The sequence below is a fragment of the Girardinichthys multiradiatus genome, chromosome 9 (genome assembly GCF_021462225.1).
Source record: "Girardinichthys multiradiatus isolate DD_20200921_A chromosome 9, DD_fGirMul_XY1, whole genome shotgun sequence".
Classification (NCBI taxonomy): Eukaryota; Metazoa; Chordata; class Actinopteri; order Cyprinodontiformes; family Goodeidae; genus Girardinichthys; species Girardinichthys multiradiatus.
In genome coordinates, this window is record NC_061802.1 from 10,387,297 (window position 1) to 10,410,698 (window position 23,402).

Here is a 23,402-nt window from a genome sequence, read left to right on the forward strand (position 1 = left end):
GAGAAATGAAAAATGATTGTGAGAACATTAGAAACTCAAACCTTATATATTCAGCTTCTCAAATGGACAATAGAAAGTGAATGAGTTAGATAAGTCTACAATGGGAATATTTGTTTTTAAAATAGTTGTGAAACACATGACCAGGCGTCACTAGTTCTTCCCTCGCCCGTAGCTAATGTTTTGAAAGACTTGCATCATGTGTCTGTGTTGTGTGATGTTTTTGGCCTGGAAGAAGTTTTAATTTCCGACAAGACCACTTTTATTCTAAAGTTCATCTCGGGGATATTTGGTTCTCTTGCCTAAGTTAACTCCTACCATGCTGTTATACCAATGAAATGTAACATGGCAGCTCCTCTATCTGCTGTTCTTGAATGTAAACTGATTTCACCAATGGCTAATAAAGTGATTTTATTACATTTCTGATAAAAGGAGAACGTTATGAGGTTTTGCTTTAGTTGTCAAAGTGTAACCTTATCATTTTCCCTCTTCATTGTGTGCAGTCAGGGCCTTTATGTGGCAGAGGCTTCTAATTCCTGAAGAGAAATCCTCTTAGGATCTATGCTCTATTTTTGTTTGGTCTATTGGGCTTTTTTTAAAAGCTCCATTAGACCCAGCTCATTGGCTGGAAACAAGACACGCATGCACACAAAAAAAAAAGTCACACACACCGTCCAGCAACAGATAGCTTCGACAAGTGATCGAGAGAACAGCAGTGCATGGTTAACTGCTGACACAAATAGAGGATTTTATCTGGACTGTGGAAGGTAAGAAAAACAAATCTAAAATCAGCAGAATACAGATAAATGAAGGCTGTTGTTTAGCGTATATATATATATATCTTGGTGTTCTTTACTGATTTTATTTTTGCATTTAGCTTAAATCTTTTGAATATTTGTTTATACAGTTTTGCAGTTGCTGGTACAATACTAGGCGTCAAATAGAAAACTGTAAAATAGGAGAACAAATGAGTTTTTTCTTTGGAGCTGACATTTCCTCATCCCTCTGTATTTTATTAGAACACAGCTGCTCACCAAAGTTAGTTGCCGGCCTACAACTTGATATGGAAACAGTTATACGTGGTTTCATTCGCAAATGCTGCAGTTGGTCATTGAAAAAAAAAATCCAAATTTTTCAATTGGGTGCTAGACGACAGCCTTAAGGATCATTAGACAAGATCAACATCATGACTGCAAGCAGGGAGGGAGAGCTACTCAGAATAGGCCTGCTAATCCAGTCAGATATTGGCTTAAAATGTGTCACACTATCAACTGGCTTAAACAATGACGCCACACAAATGACACGGCAGTGCATGGCATGTGAGGCACAAATTTGCATCTGCTTCAGTTGTATATCTGCACAAACAGTAGCTTTGAAAGCCAACAACAAACAGAACAGAGATCTGATTGCATTCCTGTAATCCTCTTAAATAGCTTTAATTTAATTTCAAAGGAATCGAGTTGTTTGTTAGTTTTGCCCAGTGATTCTATCTGTAGCTACACAGTTCCAACTCAGAGGAGAATGACAGTATTTAATTAAAGAACCTACATAAACTTTTTTCTGTACAGGTAGCGAACCACTACAATGTCTGGCAGGATGATTGATTTGGAAGAGACTGCGACCCATACAGGTGAGCAGATGAGCCATTTATAAAAATAAAAAAACAGTGTTTTGTGTGGATAGGCCATGTGAAATTTTCTGAAAAAGATCTGATTCAACTAAAATCCTAATAGAAAACATTTGAAACATTATGTTCCTATAGAGATAATTGGCTAACAGGCACTGGATTAAATTAGGTGAAAATGCAGAGCAGAGAACAGTTTAGCAGATGGTCTAATATTTTACTTGTGTAACGCTGGGCTAATTAGTGCACTTCCTGGAAAGAAAAGATTATCTTTATTGCAACAGGACACGCTGCAAAGCTTTTTCAACACTGAGGCTGAAGGAAAGACCTCATTTACGTCAGTCAATGTGAAGTCTACACAAATCCCAGATTTAGATGTACAGTCTAGTTCACAATGATTCACACCCCTGACAGCTTTAAATAGAAAGTTATTTTTGCTCAATCAATAGGTTTTCTAGACAGGTCTAGTGTGGGAGAACCCCTGCAAAATCTCTACAGATGCCTGAACCACCTCATGTGGGGAATATTTTTTTTAAATAATGTCTCTGCTTTTATTTACATTTTAATAAACAAAAAACTGCATGTCAAAAATTATTTATACACTTCTCACAGCAGAAGCTGATTCTGAAAAGCCTTAACTGGCATTATAGGAATCAAACACTAGTTTTTTGCATGTTTCCACTTTTATTTTGGTCATTTTATGTTTTCCAATGAATTTATGAGTTCCAAGAGTTTAAAAGGCTTTCTTTCAATCACCTTAATATTTTCCCCCCTTCCCAGGTTCTCTATTAGATTAAAGTCGGGATTCTGGCCGGGCCACTTCAGGACAATTAATATTACTCCTAGTCAAAAGAAACCTATTAGTAAAATTAAAAGATTCCTTTAAATTTTAATTTGCCAGAGTTTTTAATATTCTTAAATTTAGTTGTTGATACTGTGACAATGATATAACATCTAGACCAAGCTGGTTTGAATTTTTCATTTCAGAATCAAATTTCACAAAGTCAAATCAAATTAACAGAAATGCCAGAAAGTACATCGTCTTGTGATACTGAGGTGATGATATCAATGTGTCGAAATGTTAGTATTTTCTGTTATTTTAGAACAAAAAATTAAGAGAATGTTGGTAAATATAAAGACATATTTGTACTGTAATGGCGAATGGAGTTGACACTTGTTTTTATCTAAAGTGTTTTCAACCATTGGAGCTGTACAGGCTATGCAGTGTGCATTCATGACAAGATGCTTTCTGGATATTACTTGAGATGAAGCTGAGTTCAGTACAACATTAACTTTAATTTTCAACCAGAAAACCTATACCAAAATCATATACTGGCAACCTTTTAGGTTGAATCATTAACTTACCATTAAAACTCTGAGATGGCACAGTCCTGACCGAATGTATTTAAGGAAAAGTTTAATTTCTGTCTGGAAAAGAAAAGTCAGCCAGATGTACTGGAATGACAGCAGGACCTAGGCAGGAATGCATAAAAGGTGCTGGATTTATACATTTGTTGCGCATTCACAGGTTTGCATTCGCATAGCTCAGCTTGCTTAGGTGGTGTGTTTATAACCATGATTTGCCAAGTTTCATCCCAGAGAATTTATACACGTTTCAAAAGTTGAAGCAGACATAATAAAAAAAAACAATCACTTTTAGACCAAATACATCCAAATTTCAGCGCGAATGTCTACTGACAGTTTAGACATTATTTAGACAGATTTTCAAGCCTAAAAATGCTGACTGGAATATGCTGCTTCTGGTGTTTTTACAAAAAAAATAATCAGTTCAAGAAATAATGCTTTCTGCATTACCCTGGTTCCTGAGTTTTTCTTTTGTGTGTTAATAAGTAGTGCAAGTAAATAGTTGAGGTAAGTAGGTAGATGCTGGTCAATCCACCTCACTAAACACAAATTAATTTTTGTTCTCTCCATAGGTCCAAAGGGAGTCATTAATGACTGGAGGCGGTTTAAGTTGGAAAGTATGGACCGGGAAAATTTGCCTCCTGCAAAAAAGGAACTTCTGAGACAAATGTCGTCCCCCAATAAATCCAAAGATGACTCCAGAGCTAACCTAAACCGCAAGGTACAACCCTGGTACCTGCAGAGTGTAACCAGATGAGAGAGCATAAGAAGTTTTCTCTTTATGGGGGAGAAATACTTGAGAAACATTTCATTAAGAAATAAGTGTGTGAATGACTCTTTTGCAGGCATATAATAAGAAAGACTAACTATGACCCCAATTGTTGTCACAATATCAATGTGTGCAAAATCGAAATCCTAAAAGACTGCTTGGAGACAATATTTGGTGGGCTATGCTTATTAAACAAATGTATTTAATTGTACTCCATGTCCATAATATAGTTATAATGGTTGAATGGACTTTCACTGCCTTGATGCTCACACGTGATATAGATTTCAGTGACTGAGATGCTAAATTTTATGGAGAGTAATGAGAACAGAAAAGAAAAGGAAATGGAGCTTAATTTTCTAACTAATGTTGTCAACATTTCAAGTTTTCATAATTTCATGCCACCCTGCTTTAAAATCTCCTTCTTTTCTAGATGAGTGTGCAAGAATATGAACTACTTAAGGAGGAGGATGAAGGATGTCTGAAAAAATACAGAAGACAATGCATGGAAGAGATGCACAGCAAGCTTAGCTTTGGGCCCAAGTTTGATGGTGTTCACAACCTGGACAGTGGCGAGGACTTTCTCGAAGTCATTGAGAAGGAGCATCACAGCACAGTGGTGGTTGTCCATATTTACAAGGTTGGGGTGAAAGGATGCGAGCAGCTCAACAGCTGCCTGGACTGCTTGGCCACAGAGTATCCCACTGTTAAGTTCTGCAGGATTGATGCTGTCTCATCAGGTGCTGCAGAGCGTTTCTCAGATGAGTATTTACCAACGCTGCTGGTGTACAAGGCAGGGGAGCTCATAGGGAACTTCCTGGCCTGCACACAGCACCTGAACGAGGAGTTCTTTGCAACCGACATTGAAGCTTTCCTCAACAGTTACGGCCTGCTCCCAGAGAAAGAGATGCCTGGAGTGGATGATGAAGAAGAAAATGACGTAGAATAAAAAAAAGAAGCTTGGCCGTTCAAGGAGAAAATAATCTACATCAAGCGGTTGGGAAAGATCTAACTGAAGCAGTTTATGTATAAAATATTAAAAATATTTTTTAGGTTTGGTAAATAGAAGAATCATATCTTTTCCTCTATAACACTAGTGTTGAATTGTTTCTTGAGGAGAAATTGTATGTATATTGTTAGCCTCATAACATAATTGCCTAGGCAATTATACTGTGAGGCTAGTTTACCAATCACAATATATAGGTGATTGGTAATCTATGATAGCTTGGATGAAGGAGTTGCTAAATCACTGTCAGAAAACACTGCAACCCTCATCACCATCCTAAATAAGCCAAAACAAGATAACTGTAACAATACATTGTTTTATTTTTTACTTTAGGAGATATCTCATCCTGTAAGTACATAAGGTTAATTCAAAGTCTTTTTTTAGCATTTGAACGTATCGATGTGTTCTCAAGCAATTTGCATCCATGAGCTATACATCTTTGAATGTAATATAATACGCACATGTCCTGTATATTTGATATCTCTGTGTTGTTCTGATAAAGAATAAATAAATGACAATGAAAACCTTGAAGCCATACAGAACCACATCTTTTCCAGTAAGGTCAGATGATTATTTTGTCTTCCAAAACATCCAAAAAATATAGGGCTTTTACAGTTGTTCAAGTATACAATGATATTAAATGATATGTTATTTAATTCACTATTACTTACATGTAGAGTTTCTACAGTTTGATTTCCTTTGTCTGCATTGTTTTGGGGGAAAAAATAGCAAGAATTCAGCCGCTCTTCCTCAGCTCCCTGCTGACCGAGCTACCCATCTTGTTCGGTAGGGGGCACTGTGCATGTCTGCATTGCATTACATTGCAAACGTGCCGAGATATTGATTGAATTGCAGCAGGGCCGAGCTCAATTTGTGGCAGTGCCAGGCAGAACTGGCAGTTCCAGTGGCATCCTCACGGCCTGGGACATCCAGCGTGTTTTTAAGCATTTTTTTGTAATTTTCTGTGAGTGACAATTCAGAATAGCCGCTCGTGCTCTATAATAAACCGGCTGTTTGTGCAATAAATCTTCGTCATCCTTTCAACACGTCACACATACACATAGTGCTATTTATTTTCCATGTCAAGTTAATACAATCACCTTATGCACCTAAAGCTGTTTATTAAATAATAATGAAATCATTATTTAAAGGTTACAGGCTATAATAACAATGACATCCCGTTTGCCGATAATCAGTTTCAGCTTTCACAAAAACAGCGGCAACCGCATTGGCAAGCTTTTTACGGCCGGTCTGGCTCCTTCTGGCATCCTCGCGGAATCCCCTGCCACCCTGCAGCAGGCTGTGGCAGTTCCGGTGGCGAAACTGCCACAGCCCGCCACCGGAACTACCAGTTCTTCCTGCCACTGCCACAAATTGAGCTCGGCCCTGCTGCAATTCAATCAATTTCTCGGCACGTTTGCAATGCAGACATGCACAGCGCCCCCTACCGAACAAGATGGGTAGCTCGGTCAGCAGGGAGCTGAGGAAGAGCGGCTGCTGACGTCACTCTGCTGCGCCCGCAGCTCGGAATGCTTTTTCGTTTTGGAGTTCTGGGCAGTACTTTGCGGGCAGACCATAAAAACGAAAAAGCCATGTCTGCTTTGTTTTCTTTTTGATTATGGCATAAAATGTGCAGTCGTGAAGAAGCAAATGCAAATAGGATGATTGATTACTAATTTTATTTATGGGTCAAATAATGCAGCCACATTCTTAAAATGAAAAAGCATTTCTGGAAATGCTTTTTCATTTCAAATTGAATTTTGGTATCTATTTGCTGGGGTACATTTTGAAAAATAAATCTCAAATGTCTTTTTCATTTTAATTAAGTGAATGAATGAGCAGTCTTGAAGAACAAATGCAAATAGGTGTTTGATTACTAATTTCATTTATGAGTCAAACAATGCAGCCACATTCTTAAAATGTGAAAAAGCATTTCTGAAAATGCTTTTTCATTTGAAATATGGTAACGATTTGCTTCCATAGTTTATGGAAGGCGGGGAGAAACTGGGAATACGCAGAGAATGCTCATGCATGCATGAAATGAACATGTGAATTCCAGACAGAAAGATCTGAACCGAGATTTAAACTGCTGAAGCTTCTATAGCAGCACCCGATGTGCCCAGTGTTAACCACCGGATCCAGTATGATTCCTTCAACAATATCTATTATACGTAAAACCAGTGTTGAGATGTTTTTATAGCTTAATATAATGTTATATAAATATACTTTGTCACTTAATGAACTTTATTACTGTTACAGTTATCACAGCAAAAAAAATTATAATTTCAATCTCAGCTGCTGGCATTTCTGTTTCATGTGTTTTCCCAGTATATTTATCTTGATGGTTAAATTCTGTATTAGGTTCTCCTCTTACTTTGGGAGGAACAAGTGAGTATAGAACATAAATTGACTTTTTCAAATGTTATCCTGTACTATAATTTTGTTGTTTTTTCTAAAATAAGTATATTGAAAACATCATTATCAAATAATGCCATAATAACACACCTGTTAATGATTCAAAAGAAAACAATTACTTTTGCTTTCAAAGATCATCTATCTTACCATTTATGTGGGTCTCCAAAATCACTACAAATAAAATAAACAAAATTCAATAACTTGAAGTTTAAAAGCTCTTAATTTACCTTATTTTTATTTTCAGAATAAAGGTATGTCACTTGCAAGAGTTTGCATTGTTTTACCTTAAATAAAAGCACCTATGGAGCAGAGGTGTAAGTTACTCCTATGCAGAAATGTTAAGGATATTAGAGTGAAGCTCCAGAAGCAGGATATTTCATGTTAAACAACCTTATTTGTCACATAACAAAATGGGTTTTGACTTGCATGTGACCTCTGCTAAGCACCTGGAATGCCAAAACCGCAAAATTAAAATTGATTAGATTTTTTGTTGGCAAAGATCTTCAGTGCTAACCCACAGTTTAAGTATATTAAATGAAATAGTTTGATATCTGCAGAGGTTGCTTAACCTCTCAGTGGAAAATTAAGCTTGTTTTAAAGTACATAATTAACTGTTATTTGTAACTCAAATGAGGCTCACCAACAGAAATAGAAATCAACAGCCAGACCATCCTATCTGTTGATGTCCTAGAGCTAAGATGAAAACCTTTCAGTGAACTGATTACTGGTTTTTGAGGGCCAATAAGTAAAAGTACAAATCTCAGCATTTTTAAGTATTTTCTCTTTTTAGATTGTGGTTCTAATAAAAACTAAAAATTTCCACATCCTCTTGGTTTAGTATCAAAAACTTTATATGCATTTTGATTTGTTTTATTTATAAACATTTTTATATTCTTATATTTTACATGTTAGTCCTTTTCTCCTGCTGTATTATGGTTTTTTTATGCATTCTTGTGCCTATTCTTTAAACGCTCAAAGATAAATCAGCATAATTATCATCTTGATTTGGCTGCATTCACAGTTCAGCACCTTTATCTTGGACCTTTTTAACAGAAAACAACACCCTCCAGTGTGGCTTCATGTAAGCACAGTAAGTTCAATAATCTTTGCAAAATGCCCGCAGAGCAGCTCTTTGACTGAGGACAGTCTGGGTGGTACGCTTCTTTGGGGCTTCTCCACACCGTAACTCTCCCGGATGTGGGGAAAACAGTAAAGGTGGACTCATCAGAGAAAAATACATGTTTCACATTGTCCACAGCCCAAGATTTGCGCTCCTTGCACCGTTGAAACCGATGTTTGGCATTGGCATGAGTGACCAAAGGTTTGGCTATAGCAGCCCGGCCGTGTATATTGACCCTGTGGAGCTCCCGACGGACAGTTCTGGTGGAAACAGGAGAGTTGAGGTGCACATTTATTTCTGCCATGATTTGGGCAGCCGTGGTTTTATGTTTTTTGGATACAATCCGGGTTAGCACCCGGACATCCCTTTCAGACAGCTTCCTCTTGCATCCACAGTTAATCCTGTTGGATGTGGTTCGTCCTTCTTGGTGGTATGCTGACATTACCCTGGATACCGTGGCTCTTGATACATCACAAAGACTTGCTGTCTTGGTCACAGATGCGCCAGCAAGACGTGCACCAACAATTTGTCTTCTTTTTAACTCTGGTATGTCACCCATAATGTTGTCTGCATTTCAATATTTTGAGCAAAACTGGGCTCTTACCCTGCTAATTGAACCTTCACACTCTGCTCTTACTGGTGCAATGTGCAATCAATGAAGACTGGCTACCAGGCTGGTCCAATTTAGCCATGAAACCTCCCACACTAAAATGACAGGTGTTTCAGTTTCATTGTCCAACCCCTGCATGTACTCTCTTCAAAAGGGCAGACAACAAGCAAATAACATCTTATTTTGACTCTTATATATAATATGACTGTATATATGATATATATACAGTCATATTCAATGAACTAAAATATTATTGAAAAGTTTATTTATTTCAATATCTAAATTCACTAAGTGAAAAATCATTTAGAAAATAATCTAAGTGACAAATACTTATGTTTTCAAGCATTTATTTCAGTTAAGCATGATGATTTCTGGCTTACAGCTATCGAAAATACAACATTTAAGAATAAAATATTAAATCAGATCAACAAACCTTGGCTTAATGAAACGTATGTTTAATACCTGATTAAAGGTTGTTATCATAAGGTGCTTTTTATCTGACAAATGAGCCTCATCGGAACACATTAACTCTCTCTTTAACTCATAAAAACTGATCACTAATCGAATCAGAATATATCTGAGGATAGCTCAAACTGGTAAAAGGGGATCCAACCCAGGATTTTTCCCACCAAACCATTTATAATGTTGTAGCCATACAAGGCACTGAGGTACCAGATAAATAAATATATGCCTGGTTTTCTTTTTTGGTGATGGTTTTTTTCAATGTTATTCAGAAGGAACTTTCAATCAAATTAAATATTTGCTAGTACTTTCTATTAGAAAGAAGAACAAAGACACTAGAACAAGGTAATAGCAATATCTCTATCAAACTCTGCATCCAAAAAAGATAGCTGTACACACTGTGCCAGGAGTACTTCTATTAGAAAGAAACAACGAATAGATAAAGTTAGTGCTAGTAATAGCTCTGTCAATCACCTTGTCCAGTTAGAGACACAGCCTAACATGGAATAACTGGCCCAGCTGTATTATTTATGGAAAGAAAGCAGTCAGTATCCTCTACAACAGTTTAAGCCATCAGTAACCTAAATATAGAGATTGCACTTGATAATCTTAGTTTAAGGGTCGAGAACCTCTGTCTTGCAGCTTTACATGCATCGCTGGTCCATCACACCTAAATCAAATGAATGGCTCATTACCAGGACATTGCAGAACCTTATGACATGTTTGTTAGGTGATTCAGTGATTTCATCCAACTACAAGTCATTAAAATAACTAGATGGGGATTGTTTTACTTAATATTCTATAAAATGTGTTTATAACAAAAGCGTCCTCTAAAAAACCAGGTCCCATTTAGGTACCGGTTGCCCGTTACATTTTCTATAAGGTCCAAGACATTTTATTCAGCAGTTACACAAGCAATTATCTAAATTGTCCAGCTAAAATAGGCCCCATAGAATGATTTGACTCTTGGCTCCTCTCAAGCAAACATTTACCTCAGTATTTAGCCCTGCACTGACCACTTGTTCCTACTCCCACTCAGACCATTTGATCCCATCCTTTGTTTACAGTGCTCAGCTAACTGGATAACTTCTGTGGTTTTTTTATGTTTGGACTGTTAGAAAGCACAGCTGTCACGCTCTACTTCATCCACATAAAAACAAATTTCCATGAGGCAAGGTCATGACACAGTGGTTCAGGGACCAAACATGGACAGCGGATGTAAGTGAGATGATGTGTTTTATTTATTTGTAAGGTTAAAACCTATTTAGGGTAATGTTGTTTACAAGGTGTCCACACAGTGTGGAAAAGTATGGAATTTGACTGGAAGCTTTTCCAGGTCTGGCTAAATTTGTCCTGTTAGACACATAGACAGGATGAGATTATTAATGAGATTAATAATGAGATTATTATCTTAGACTCAACTGACACAGATGTTATATCCAAACCGGTGAGCTAACTGCTAAGGGATAAAAAAAGGAGGAAGGGCAGAGGAAACAGGATTCAGTTATATGAGCATGAGAATAAGTAATGAAACTGTTGAAACATGAAGAAAAGTAAATTACAGTGCACATCGTATTCCCATATTATTTAGCTAAATTTGGTCCTGGCAAATTGTATGTTTGTAGTTGTCTGAAGGACTCAGCTGATGCGAACAGTACTGCATCGGCTTTGTATTTTGCTTCCAGGGAGACTGATTTTCTTGCATACTTTTAAAATGCTCATCATAAATCTTTTTTCATGCTTTCTGAAGATCTTTCAAAGTTTTCCATCGGATGTTAGATGCTCTTTCAGTGAATGTATGTTTATTTTTTGGTGAAAATCCAGATGCATCAATCATACTGACACAACGAGGGTCTAAGGAATGAACCAGTGTTGTTATCCACTCATGACAGACCTTGGCAGATAATTTTAGGCCAGATTTTTCTGGACTTTGTTAACAGCAGGCAGCAACTCAATATGTTCCCATTTGTTCAGCATAATCCTTGAAAAATAGCAAAGATAACATAATTTTAAATCAAAACACAACATAGTTCCTATTTGTTTAAGATGTGACTTTGAGCTTCTGTTCATCCATTGTAGTATTTTTACATCTGGTAAATGTTGAGGTACATGGATTGTATTTAAAAAAAACTATTGAAACAGCAGCCATATTACAATCTCCTAAAGCCTGGAGAACTATTGATCAAGATTAGAAGAACTGATGGCTCCTTTGAAGCAAAACACAAAGAATAGAAGCTGTTTAAAACTTTTCCATGAATAGAATGAGTTACTGTGACATTGCAATATTGTTATGTCGCCTTAATCACATTAGTCAGCATGAATCATGCACTAGAGCATACTGTAATGCCAGCAACAAGTCCTGACAACGACTCAGATGACTCAGATTTAAGGGGCTTGGCACTGTAATTTTCCTATAGGTAATTATACATCTTGGTAACCAGGCTTGACATCATAATGTCAGAAAATAGTTAGCAGCCTGCAGCGAACACTGCCTGCAACTTTTTTCAGGTTTACTGGGATCTTTCTCCTATAATGGTACTTCAAAGGATATGGAGCCATAAGGCTCTGAGGAATTTGCCAAACTGGTCCAGACAGGAGCTGAATACCTACAAAGAATATGTCACAAAGGACAGTTATTAAATTACTTAAACTGAAAATCTGGGAGCAATTAAAGCCTACACCGAGGGCAGGAGCAGAAACCTAAAAGCATACACCATCCCTTTAAGTAAAAGTCCTAACACTTTAGGATTGCCTGGTTTCGTTGTGACTTGCAAAGTTACTGCTATGACCAGTCTCAACATCCCTACCTTCCAATTACATTATAAAGGATAGACTCACGCATATTAGCTCATCAGGGAAACAAGAAAATCTCTCATCACTTATTGACTATTTTAATGCAGTTAGGAATGGTGGATCAGGTGTATGTAATGAGTTTAATGTCACTATTATGGCCTCTGAGAAAATAAAATATTTTAACAGTTTGAAATTGTTCTTGTGGTTCTAATTATATTTTTTGTTCCAAATTCAAGCATTTTTTTATGGTCGTTTTAGGCTTTTATAGTTTTTTCAAAAATAAAAGCGACGTATCATTCTTCTATTTAAGTATTCCCTCCCTGCCACCTGGCTCACTTAGACCCTGTCCTGAACTTCTCCAGGAGAGGTTGGGCACATGTGGATGTGGCCACCTGTTGTCTTTTGGAGCTGAGCCCCAGGAGCTAAGGTTAGGGCATCACACAAACCCCATTTTACCAAGTTAACCCGTAAAAGGTGGATTGCTACCCCTTGGTACCTTGTTCATGAGTGACGGTAGATAGATTTAAGGTAAATGGATTGGGGCTCCATCTTAAGGAAGGGAAAGCAGAGCCAATTTATTGTTCCATGTCCAACCTTTCTGTCATAATGTTTCGAACAGTTTTGACCCACATGCAGAAAGCAATTCAGGAGACTGAGTTTAACGGTAATGAGTTTATTTACAATGTAATGAAATGTGCAGGGAACTGGAACCGGGAAACCAACTGTAAAATAAACAGAACGGTAAGCAAGGAGTAACTCAGGATCTGAATTCTTAAATAATAATTCTGTCTTACTGGATAGATGGGGAGATCCACCAGAGGGGGGTGGAGAGACCAAAGGGTTGTTTACCCGTGAGACTGAGGATGGTGAATACTGTTGTGCCAGGATGGTTAGCTGGTCCAAGAGTTTCTGAAGTTGGTGCAGTGGATGGAGGAGGGTGGACAGGGTTCATGGAGGGTGATCCAAGAAGCAAAGAAATCAGGAGGCTGCCAGCCGGTGTGATCAAACGAAGTAACAAGAGGCTTGAGTCTTTGTTCATGGAGCTGAATCACTTCTTTCCAGAAGAGGGTAATCCAGGCAGAGTTCAATGCAGAAGGCAAAGTCAGGTTCAGGTAATCCTGCAAGGTAGCAGACACTGATTACCAAAAGGTCAAGGCAAGGACAAGACAAAGGTAATGTGGCTAAAGCTGTACCACTAAAGGCAACACTCTGGCAGTGAGTTGCTGACAGCCTCCTCCTTAAATATTCCTCAGCAGGTAATCAGGGGAATAGAAAACACCTGTCACCTCTCCTCCAGGTTCCACACCATCTAGAGGTTAAGCATAGTAAACAGCACCAAACAAACAGGCATGGCACAGATCCTGACACTTTCATGCCGTTTGTGCCGTTAAGAATAAAATTCCACTTCTCGAAGATAGTGCCTGTTAAATTAAATGGCTTTTCTGTAGCTGTTTCTCCAGTTGCCCTTTAAGATCTTTCTTTACGGTACAAAACTAACTCAGGTAGACAATGTTTTATGATCTGTCAGTCAGTCATTTTCTACCACTTATTTCATAGTGGGTCACAGGGGAGCTAGTGCCTATCTCCAGCAGTCTATGGGCAGGAGGCAGGGTACACCCTGGCCAAGTTGCTAGTCCATCACAGGACAACACACAAACAACCAAGCACACACTCATTCACCTATGAATGACCAATTAACCTACCAGGCATGTCTTTGGACTGTGGGAGGAAGCTGGAGTACCCAGTGAGAACCAACACATGCACAGGGAGAAGATGCAAACTCCATGCAGAAAGACCCAAGGCCAGGAATTGAACCCAGGACCTTGTTGCTGCAAGGCAATAGTGCCACCAACTGCGCCACCATGCAGCCTGTGTTGTGATCTGTTTACAGAGTTGCCTCAGTATGTCAAACACCAAACCATCTCCCAGGTTGGTTCTTGTTTATAAAGTAATCAATAATATTACACTCTGTGGAAAATTACATCTTGGTGTAGCAAGTTAATGAGGCTTTCTGCTTTATAATCAAAGTATGAAAATGGGATTTTGAGTCTTGAACTTACCTTACTGCATCCATTAACATACAGAATATTGTTCCTTATTGCAAAGTCCAAATTTATCTGGTGTTTAATTTTCTCTTTTTCATAACTTTAGTCTAATCAAATGTTTGACAATTTTATTTTGAACCTTAACACAACTTTACTTGCCCAGCTTTAACACAAAAGTGATTGAATATATGTTATTTTATTTTGCATTTTATGCTGATAAATAATTATATAACATAAAATGTTTTCTTAATATACATCTTCTCATGTATGAAAAACTGATGTTTTGCCTCAATGGCATGGTATAGATTGCATGTCTCAACACTGTTAAGCCACAAAACACATAAAGATCAAATCTGCAATAAGGTTCTCACTTCTACCTTTCCTTAAGCTGTTAGTTGTTCTTTTTCTTTAAAAAGACCTTTTTCTTTTGTTGTTTGTATAAAAACAAGATATGCAGTTACATGTTAACGTTCAGCAGGGCTTTAAACCTTTTAAAGAGGTTATTATCAATGCACTTGGTGCCACCTTGTGGAGAACATGAAAACGCTGTGCATATTATAGAAACTGAGCATTAGAATATTGAATGTTTTTTAACTTTGAAGTAATTCAGAAACTGTTTATCTAATAAAAAATGTCTTGTCACTGGCAGAGGTCCCTGTGATGAACTGGTGACCTGTCAGGGAGTACCCTGCCTCTCGCCTTATAACCGAACCGGTGGTGACTGAGGTGAATTGTCTGACTTGATCAAGATAATAGAAAGGCAACTATAACACAAATAACCAGTCCACTTCGCTTTTTACAACCATGGTGTGTGAAATATCATCTCTGAATAAACAACATGCTCAACCTTGAGGCAGATGCAAGGGAAGACCCCGCCGGGTGCCACTCTGATCATCTAAGAACAGAAAACTGAAGTCACAATCCACTCAGACTTGCCAAAATTGGCAATTGACACTTTAGGTCCATTAGGTTTGGTTGAACATTGTGTAAGTGCCACAGCCTAGCCATCCCTTCATGACCACTGAGTATCCATCTTCTAATGGTCAGCAGAATGATGCACAGTGTCACGAAGTTAAAATCCTCTCTAACAGTTTTTTAACATCTCAATGAGATAACTGTACGTCAATAGCCTTCACAGTTACCAGATCTCAGTCCATTAAAGCACCTTTCAAGATGCGGTGAAATAAGAGATTTGCATCACTGTGGTTCAGCAGACCAGTCTACAACAAATGCATGGTGCTTTCCTTTTAATATGAAACCAACTTTCCTTTTGTTTTACATGAAAAATAACTATTTTTTTATATTTTTAGTTTATGTCTGGCATTTAGCAATTTTAGGTTCGATTCCATGTTCAATTTTCTTAGTCACCCCTTATTCCTTAAGCAGCGTCAGCTTCTTATTTTTTGTTATAATTGTTCGTCATTATTGTTATTGTTTGTCATTATTATTATAATTCAAAATGTTTCACATATACATTTTAAATAGCTTTTAGCAAAACAAAATTGCTAAGGTAGATACAGTTTGGTTATTATAACTAAAACTAAATTTTGGAAATTGGTTGGCCATATTTTACACGTTAATGAATGTGGGTTAAAGGGAATTTTATGCACATCTTGTTTCACACAAAATAATCACACCGGGATATTTTTGCAGACTGTTGCCGGAATCAGCATGTGATTATGCGTCATTCCAGTAGGTGGCAGTATACCGTTATCCTCGGGTAGTCTCAAAGAATAAGAGCATCGACAGCGCTTGCGCCTTCGGGTGTTGTGGTGAAAATGGCGGCAGTGTTGTTGCAAGAGTTGGATTCGTCCGAGATATCTAAACTGCCGACAACTCTTCAGAGCAAATTAGAGAAAGTTTTATTAGACCGGCAGTATGAAATAGATTCTTTGAAAGCACAGCATGAACAGTTTCGGGTTGACAGCGGTGAGTTATTAGTGCTGATGTAGCTAGGTGTTGATGCTAAACGTGCTGGGTGAAGAGGGATGATTGAAAATGTCGAAAAGTTAGTTTATTTAAATCTTAATTGTTATAAATTGGGTATATGTACCTCTAACAACACTAGCGGATTATTACATTAGATTTATCTTTTTTTTCAAGGGCTCAACGCTTTGTAAAACCCTAGTTGGAGGCTAGCTAGTGCTAACACAAGCCATTGCTTGGAGCTAACTGCTAGATTTTAGCTAGGTAAGACAAAATGCTTCTCAGTATTAGATATTCATGTTTATAGTCTTGTTTTCTTTCTGTGTACAGAGCAACAGATTTTCGAAAAGGTTGCACAACTTCAGCAGTGTCAGGCGGAGCTTTTGTCTCAGGCTCAAGAACATCTTAAACTCAAAGAGGATTTCACTAAGCTGGGTAAAAGTTCCTCTAATTTCATTCAAATTATTTATCTGGTTCTCGTCTTCGAGTTGTGTTGATCAGCCTATTGTTAAACCTTTCATACAGGTGAAGAGCTGAAAAGTGTTTGTGAGAAGAACAGGGGAAATGAGTCCGCGCAGGAGAAGCTCTCATCAGAGCAGGTAAAGACAGACAAGAAAAGACAAGCATAACTACAGTCATGGTAAAAAAGAAAGTACATCCTTTTTCAGTCTATTTATGCATCAAAGCACAACAAAACTGATCTGTTGTTTACCCGGTTTTAAAATAATTAAAATATTTCCTGAAATCTGAAATCGACACAATATTATAACTGGCATTATTTACTTAACAATCAAATTTACTTGTTTAAACGAAATGGAAAAGTCATGCGTGAGTAACTAAGTACCCCTATGATTCAACTGCTTGCAGTATATTGTTTCGCATTTTGGCTTTATTAGACACACAATGTTTGGAGGAATTTTGTCCCATATTTCTTTAAACTTAAAACATGGTTTCATTGCCTACATGACCTAATTTCAGCGAAGCCCCGGCTGTCGGGCACATATCCTCCTATTTGACTTTAGAATATTAGGTTTTCAGGGTAGCTCATTCAGTAACTGCAAGGTGTCCAGGTCCTGTCGCAGCTAAACAGGCCCAGATCATCACCCTCCACCACCATGGTTAACAGCTGGTATGAAGCATTTGTGTCCATAGGTTGAGTTTTGTTCTCCCAGTAACATGGTGCTGTGGATTATGGACAAACATCTCTACTTTGGTCTCATCTGTTCGTGGACGTTATTAAAAAAGTCTTCTTCGTTCAGATGCAATCTTGCAAACCCAATTTCTGGAGTGATGTACTTTTTAGAGAGAGAATGTTTTCTTCCAGAAACCCTTTTAAACAAGCTGTACTTGTTCAGGCCTTTATTTTCTAATTCCTTTCTCATTAACTTATAACATTTAATATGAATTCAGGCCTGTAGACTCTGAGATGGAATGCTTGGTTTTTGGGGGGTTTTGGAAATTGAACCGATTGCCTGGTTGAAAGAATTTGCTTAAAATCCCCCCCAAAAAAACAAGTGGCTAAAGGTCATACAAACACTGACTATTCCAGAAGTGCAGCCAGTCTACCTTGATGCTGGATGCAGTCTTGAATTAATTAAGTCGATCACGCAATTAGGATTCCATCTTAAAATGTCCTCTTAAGATGTATGTAGAGCAAAATGGCCCTGGCCCAGGCATCCAGCTTCTCTAAATGGTATGCCTGACATGCTAAGACAGGACATATGAAAAAAAGAAAATTCTCTATTGGTTGAATGGCCTTGTGTGCCTATGTATTTTGCCCATGTGAGAATTATGCATGGGCCAGCATGAGATTCTCGTAGCATGACAACCTTGAGTAGACATGGTACGATTTCGCAGCACTAACAGAACAGTTCTAAAACCAAGTGTAACCTGATTTAACTGCTTTTATTTAAAAGTGAAAAAAACAAATTTTCCTGCTGCTCCTGAAATGATGTCACATTGATTGTTATAGTCTGATTTTCTATAATGTTCTTTATCTTGATACATATACTTGAACAAAAAACATAGAATAAGCACTTGTTCAATTATTTATAGGCTTTTTGTGCAGATGGACATTTTTTGTGATTGCTCTTTACAGTGTGACGAATATATCACGCTAATATTAGCTGGTTAATTAGTTCTCTGGGCTCAGGTAGCAAGCCTGTTTAACTGACATTTGACTGATAGTTTGCACCTCTTGCTTCCACACCATGACTGTGGTGTTTTTTGCGGTCTGAAATCTTTCCAAACAGCTGAATTTGTCTGTTTTGTTAGCCAGCTCACTGGTGGTATTTGTCTGTCATCCGACTGGTTGGAATGTTTCTGAACATGTGTTCCTATGTTATGACTGGTTTTTGAATCAAGCAGATCAAACAGCTGCAGATTTGTTACCGTACTTTCAGATTTAATTAATGAATTGTCCCTGATCCCTACCACCATGCATCACGCTAAATAACGCCACTGTTTCTTATTAGACGTTGCTTTCCAAAGCGAAAGAGGAATTGGAGGCAGAAAAGCGGGAACTCTTGAGGATGCTGGAAAGGAGATCTCTGGAAGTTGAGAACTTAAATGGTACAGAATCATTTAACTGGGCTATTTATAAATCTTCTTTATTGTTATACTTCATTGAACCATTTACATTGACATATGAAGAGGTTTTCTATTGCTTTGTCAGATGACTTGAGGCAGCTCAATGATAAATTAGTGGAAATCAACACTTCTAAGATGGCTCTGCAGATGAAGTTGGATGAACTTGAAGCTGCAGAAGTAAATATTAAGGTGAGTTCTGCAGAAGTTTTCGTCATTATTGAATATCCCCCAGTTGACAAGATGTTAATCAAAGTTGTTTGTCTCTCCAGTACAAGGAGAAGCGGATGGAACAAGAGAAGGAGCTGCTGCATGGCCAGATGTCTTGGTTTAAAGAGGAACTGAAGGCAAAGACAGAGGAGCTGCTCTCCCTGTCCAGGGAAAAGGGGAATAAAATCTTGGATCTAAAATGCATGCTGGACAATAAGGAAGATGAGGTGGGTTCTTTTTCTTTATTTGTCTGTTGAAAAATGTGAAAACATTCTGAGTGAAGCAAGTCATCTCCTTAATGTTGGTTATCTGAGATGTTCGTAGTACAATGTGTTATTAATTATTAACTTTCTTTAGTTTCTAGACTATTATCCAGTTTAATATTATTTTTGATTTGCAGTTAATCAAACTCCAAGATCAAGTGGCCAGTTTGAAAACTTCAAATGAACACCTTCAAAAGGAAAATGAAGACATGATCAGCAAACTAAAAGAAGTATGTGTATTTACAATTTGAAGCTCATGTTGTTATTCTTTTTGGCATATTGGGTTATTGATCCATTTGACTGCTTGTTAACTTGTTTTCAGGCAAAGGAGCAACAGGCCGTCGCAGAGGAGAAGTTTCGAAACGAGCTGAATGCCAACATTAAACTTTCAAATTTATACAAGGTTGGGCACACCTGAAAGCAAACTTTGTGCTCCATTGCAGAGTTTATTAGGGTTACATTTCACCTCCTGTTTACAGAGTGCAGCAGCAGATTCTGAAGCAAAAAGTGAGGAGCTGAGTCAGGCGGTGGAGGAGCTGCATAAACTGTTGAAAGATGCAGGAGAAGGTAAAAGTTGAGAGGTTCAGTCCACACTTTAAATACATTCACAAAGCCATGATTCTGATATTATTTTTGGACGGTTTAATGATTTATTTGAACTATATATTTTTTTGGGTTTTGAATTATTCAGTTGCATACAAATCCATAGATTTTTTTTTTTTTCCAACTGAAGTTTAAGGCACAGCTTTGATCTTATTGTGGATTTTTTTTTATTCACACATGGTCACATTAGTGGTTCAGCTTTTGTCCGAATATTTGGCTATTCTTCTTTGCAGAATCTGTAGAGTTCATTCAAATGAGTTTTTAATTTTTTTTTTTTTTGTCATTGTTGAACAGAACCGGCTTTTAAGCACACTCAATAAATTATCAGTAGTGTTGTGGTCATGGGTATTTGGAGACCAGAAGCCTTATGATATGCTAGTCTGCTTTATTCCTTCCAAAACCAATTTTAATGTCTGTTTGACATCATTGTTTTCTGTTAATACTTAATTGGGTCCACGTTTTACTGGCGAACTGTTGATTTTAGCTGAAGTTGAAGAGTTTAGGTGGTAGTCCCTCTTTTTTATCATTTGTGCAGTGTGGGTCTTCTTACAGACCCTGGGTAAAGTAGAGAAACAAAAGAATATCCCAAGTGTTGTAAATCTAAGATCCCCATTGAATAATCGCCCAAAAACAAAGTAATGTATGCATGTAAACTTCTGGCTGCAAGTAAAGTGTGTATGGCTCTGAAAGTTCCTCCATTGTTTTGTTTTTTATCAACTTTAGCCAACAGGGTCCTTGAGGAAAGGCTGCAGGCGATGAACGGTGCGACGGACAAAACTGTTAATGAGTTAAAGGACAGGATCAAGAACCTTGAAAACGAGCTGGACAACGCAAATGACCTATTGTCAACTTCTAAACTCAGAGGTCAGTTATGTGAAATTTAGTCTATTTTCAGACCTTAAAATAAATTTGTGTAGATTCTTTTTCTCAAACGAACTTGAAGCCGTCACTTAATCTTGCAGGGATATTTCACAGTTAAATGTTCCATGATTTGTTGTTTATTTTTTCTCTGATCAGGACCTGCTGGTGCAGCCGTGCTGGCAGAGGACCAAATAACAACAATGTCTCCGACAGCAGCCGCCGTGTCCAAAATAAAACCCGGCATGAAGCTGACTGAGGTAAGAAAGTTAGCTTCCGGAGTGGAGAATTAGATCGGTAATGTCATTTTCCGCTGGTTGCAGGGTTCCTACAGTCTTAAAACATGAAATTTGCTTTTAGCATTTTCCAAGTCTGATACAAATGTGAAATGGGTTTTCACGATATTTATAATTACAAACTCTTCTCCAAGTTCTGTTTTAAAGAACATAAAATAAAAATTTTTTGTATTGAAAAAAAAAACTGCTTGTAATTTTCAGACTGATTGTAAATCTATAGGAAGTGATGCAGTTATTGCAAAAAACTAGAATCAAATCCTTCTTGTCAAAATCATGAATCTGTTATTGAGACAAAATGAGGTCACAATTAAAATTACTGTCTTGAAATATGATATACCTAATCACAACAAAATGAGTGCAAGATCTTAGTATCCCAATATAACAAGATTGAAAAAAGAAGGTAAAGTGTTTCGGCATAATAAAATACAAATGTGAGAAAACAAGTTCATAGCTCTTTATCTGGAGATGATGAAACATCATGACAATACAAGCTTGTTCCAGGTATTTTGTTGTAAAGAATTGAAACGGATCAATCTTAAGCTCGTTCCCCTGAGACGATAGTTTGAGCAAACCTATCAGGACAAATATCCTTGTGATCTTGGTAATTCGATATAATAAAACAGTTATCACACCAGAATAAGGCTAAGACAACGCTATCTCGAAACACTGAACTCATCGTACCAAGATAACGTCATAAAACTACATTTCATGAGTTAACTACTCTAAGGTTCCACAGGGGTAGATATAGTCACTGTAATCAAAACTCGTGGTTCATCCATCCTGCAGTTTATCGTTTTATTCTGCTGTGTCGTTGTTTTTGAGTTCCTCGCTGTAAACCATGGCCGTGTTCAAACCCGTACAGGTTCGTGGTCTTCACGTCATTGCACCTCAGACAGTTCTGTGGACCATGCTGAAGAATTGACTAAAGCGTTTAGTTTTTAAAAAGTCTTGAATTCTGACATTGTGGTCACCTCTAAAGCTTAATTGAAACCGCAGGCAAATGCCGCCCAAATCTACTTTTATTTTTTCTTAGCCCACATGTATGTAAGCAAAGTTTACAAACTTTTTCATGGCAGTCAGAACAGCCAAATTCCAATGTTTTTATTTGTTTTCACCTCCAATTTAATCTGAATTGTACCACTTCCATATGTGTTACTAAATCAGATAAGCATCCGAAAGTTTTCAAAGCGTCCGCTGTGTGAACAGTATCGCATTTTTACATCATATTCCTGGCTCCGACTACACATCCATACAGATTTCTCTACACAAACAGCAGTCACTGAATTGAGCATCAGGACCTGCAGCCGAAGTAATGTTTTTTGACATGTTTGACGTGAGTCGTGTGTTTTTCAGTTGTACACGGCGTATCTGGAGAGCCAGGAGCAGCTGCAGTTGGAGCGGCTGGAGAATAAGCGGGTCAACAAGTATCTGGATGACATTGTACAGGAGGTTGAAGCAAAAGCCCCCATGCTCAAACGACAGAGAGACGAGCATGAGCGCATGCAGAAGTCAGTGGCCAGCCTGTCTGCCAAATTAGAGCAGGCCGTTAAGGTAGGTCAGGTCGGCAAGGTGGCCGCTCTGTGGCTTCATGTTAGCTTTACTTCTAACTTTCTAATGTGATTACTTGACATCCAATACATTTTTTAAACAATGGAGTAAAAAATGTTGCATTTAATTGTTGTAAGGCTGGATGTATGTTTTGGGTGATATGTCCACACTCAAACTCTGCCACAAAGTTCAGTTTTGGTTTCATTTGACCAGAGCACCTTGCTCTTTATGTTTGCTACGCCTCCTATAGGGTTTGCTGCAAACTGCAAGTGGGACCTTTCTGAGTACAAATTCTGGAGGCCACACTTTTTTAATTTGAAAAATAACTTTGAAAACCATGTATCGCTTTCCTTCCACTGCACAACCAGTCACTGCTTTGTTTTGGTTTATCACATAAAATCCCAATGAAGTGATGTGAACCTCATTAAATGTATTTTTTGTAGGAGGTTCACCGTCTGCAGAATGAGGCTGATGAAGCCAATAAGCAATCCACTGTCCTGGAGAGAGACAATCAGAGATATGAACTCCAGGTGGCTGACATGGCTCAACAGGTGAGTTCAAGCCTCTTCATACCTTATTTATTTTTTTTTTTTTTCCATTGAGATTAAATCATAAAATACCTGAAAATTGACCCAATGTGCTTTATTCATCCTGCTAGGTTCGAGTGCTGCTTATCGAGCTGGAAGAGGCGCGTGGAAACCACGTGCTTCAGGAGGAGGAGGTGAGCTCAGCTGACATCAGCAGCACATCAGAAGTGATCAGCCAACACTTGGTGACCTTCCGCAGTGTGGAGGAGCTCCAGAAGCAAAACCAGCGACTTCTTTTGGCCCTTAGGGAACTGAGTGATGCCCAAGAGAAAGAAGAGCAGGAGAGCACTGGCAATAAGTACATCAGATATTATGCTGATTG

General features: G+C 37.9%; 2 protein-coding genes across 3 annotated transcripts in view; both read left to right on the plus strand.

Annotated features, from left to right (window-relative positions):
• Nucleotides 1-5,289, plus strand: pdcb (phosducin b). The gene is made up of 4 exons (XM_047375367.1): nucleotides 1-764; nucleotides 1,566-1,627; nucleotides 3,559-3,707; nucleotides 4,186-5,289. Exons 2-4 carry the CDS (start codon nucleotides 1,582-1,584, stop codon nucleotides 4,699-4,701), a joined length of 711 nt encoding a protein of 236 aa, XP_047231323.1. The 5' UTR covers nucleotides 1-764; nucleotides 1,566-1,581; the 3' UTR covers nucleotides 4,702-5,289.
• Nucleotides 5,290-15,969: 10,680 nt separating this feature from the next.
• tprb (translocated promoter region b, nuclear basket protein) overlaps nucleotides 15,970-23,402 on the plus strand; it is a 39,911-nt gene continuing 32,478 nt past the window's right edge. For both annotated transcript variants that reach the window (XM_047374295.1, XM_047374294.1), the window contains exons 1-14: nucleotides 15,970-16,132; nucleotides 16,460-16,564; nucleotides 16,655-16,728; nucleotides 18,604-18,700; nucleotides 18,804-18,907; nucleotides 18,988-19,152; nucleotides 19,326-19,418; nucleotides 19,511-19,591; nucleotides 19,668-19,755; nucleotides 20,515-20,655; nucleotides 20,809-20,909; nucleotides 22,299-22,496; nucleotides 22,937-23,044; nucleotides 23,152-23,378. In XM_047374295.1, coding sequence (XP_047230251.1) covers nucleotides 15,982-16,132; nucleotides 16,460-16,564; nucleotides 16,655-16,728; nucleotides 18,604-18,700; nucleotides 18,804-18,907; nucleotides 18,988-19,152; nucleotides 19,326-19,418; nucleotides 19,511-19,591; nucleotides 19,668-19,755; nucleotides 20,515-20,655; nucleotides 20,809-20,909; nucleotides 22,299-22,496; nucleotides 22,937-23,044; nucleotides 23,152-23,378 — 1,733 coding nt within the window. In that variant the 5' untranslated portion in view covers nucleotides 15,970-15,981. The remainder of the gene's footprint in view (nucleotides 16,133-16,459; nucleotides 16,565-16,654; nucleotides 16,729-18,603; nucleotides 18,701-18,803; nucleotides 18,908-18,987; nucleotides 19,153-19,325; nucleotides 19,419-19,510; nucleotides 19,592-19,667; nucleotides 19,756-20,514; nucleotides 20,656-20,808; nucleotides 20,910-22,298; nucleotides 22,497-22,936; nucleotides 23,045-23,151; nucleotides 23,379-23,402) is intronic.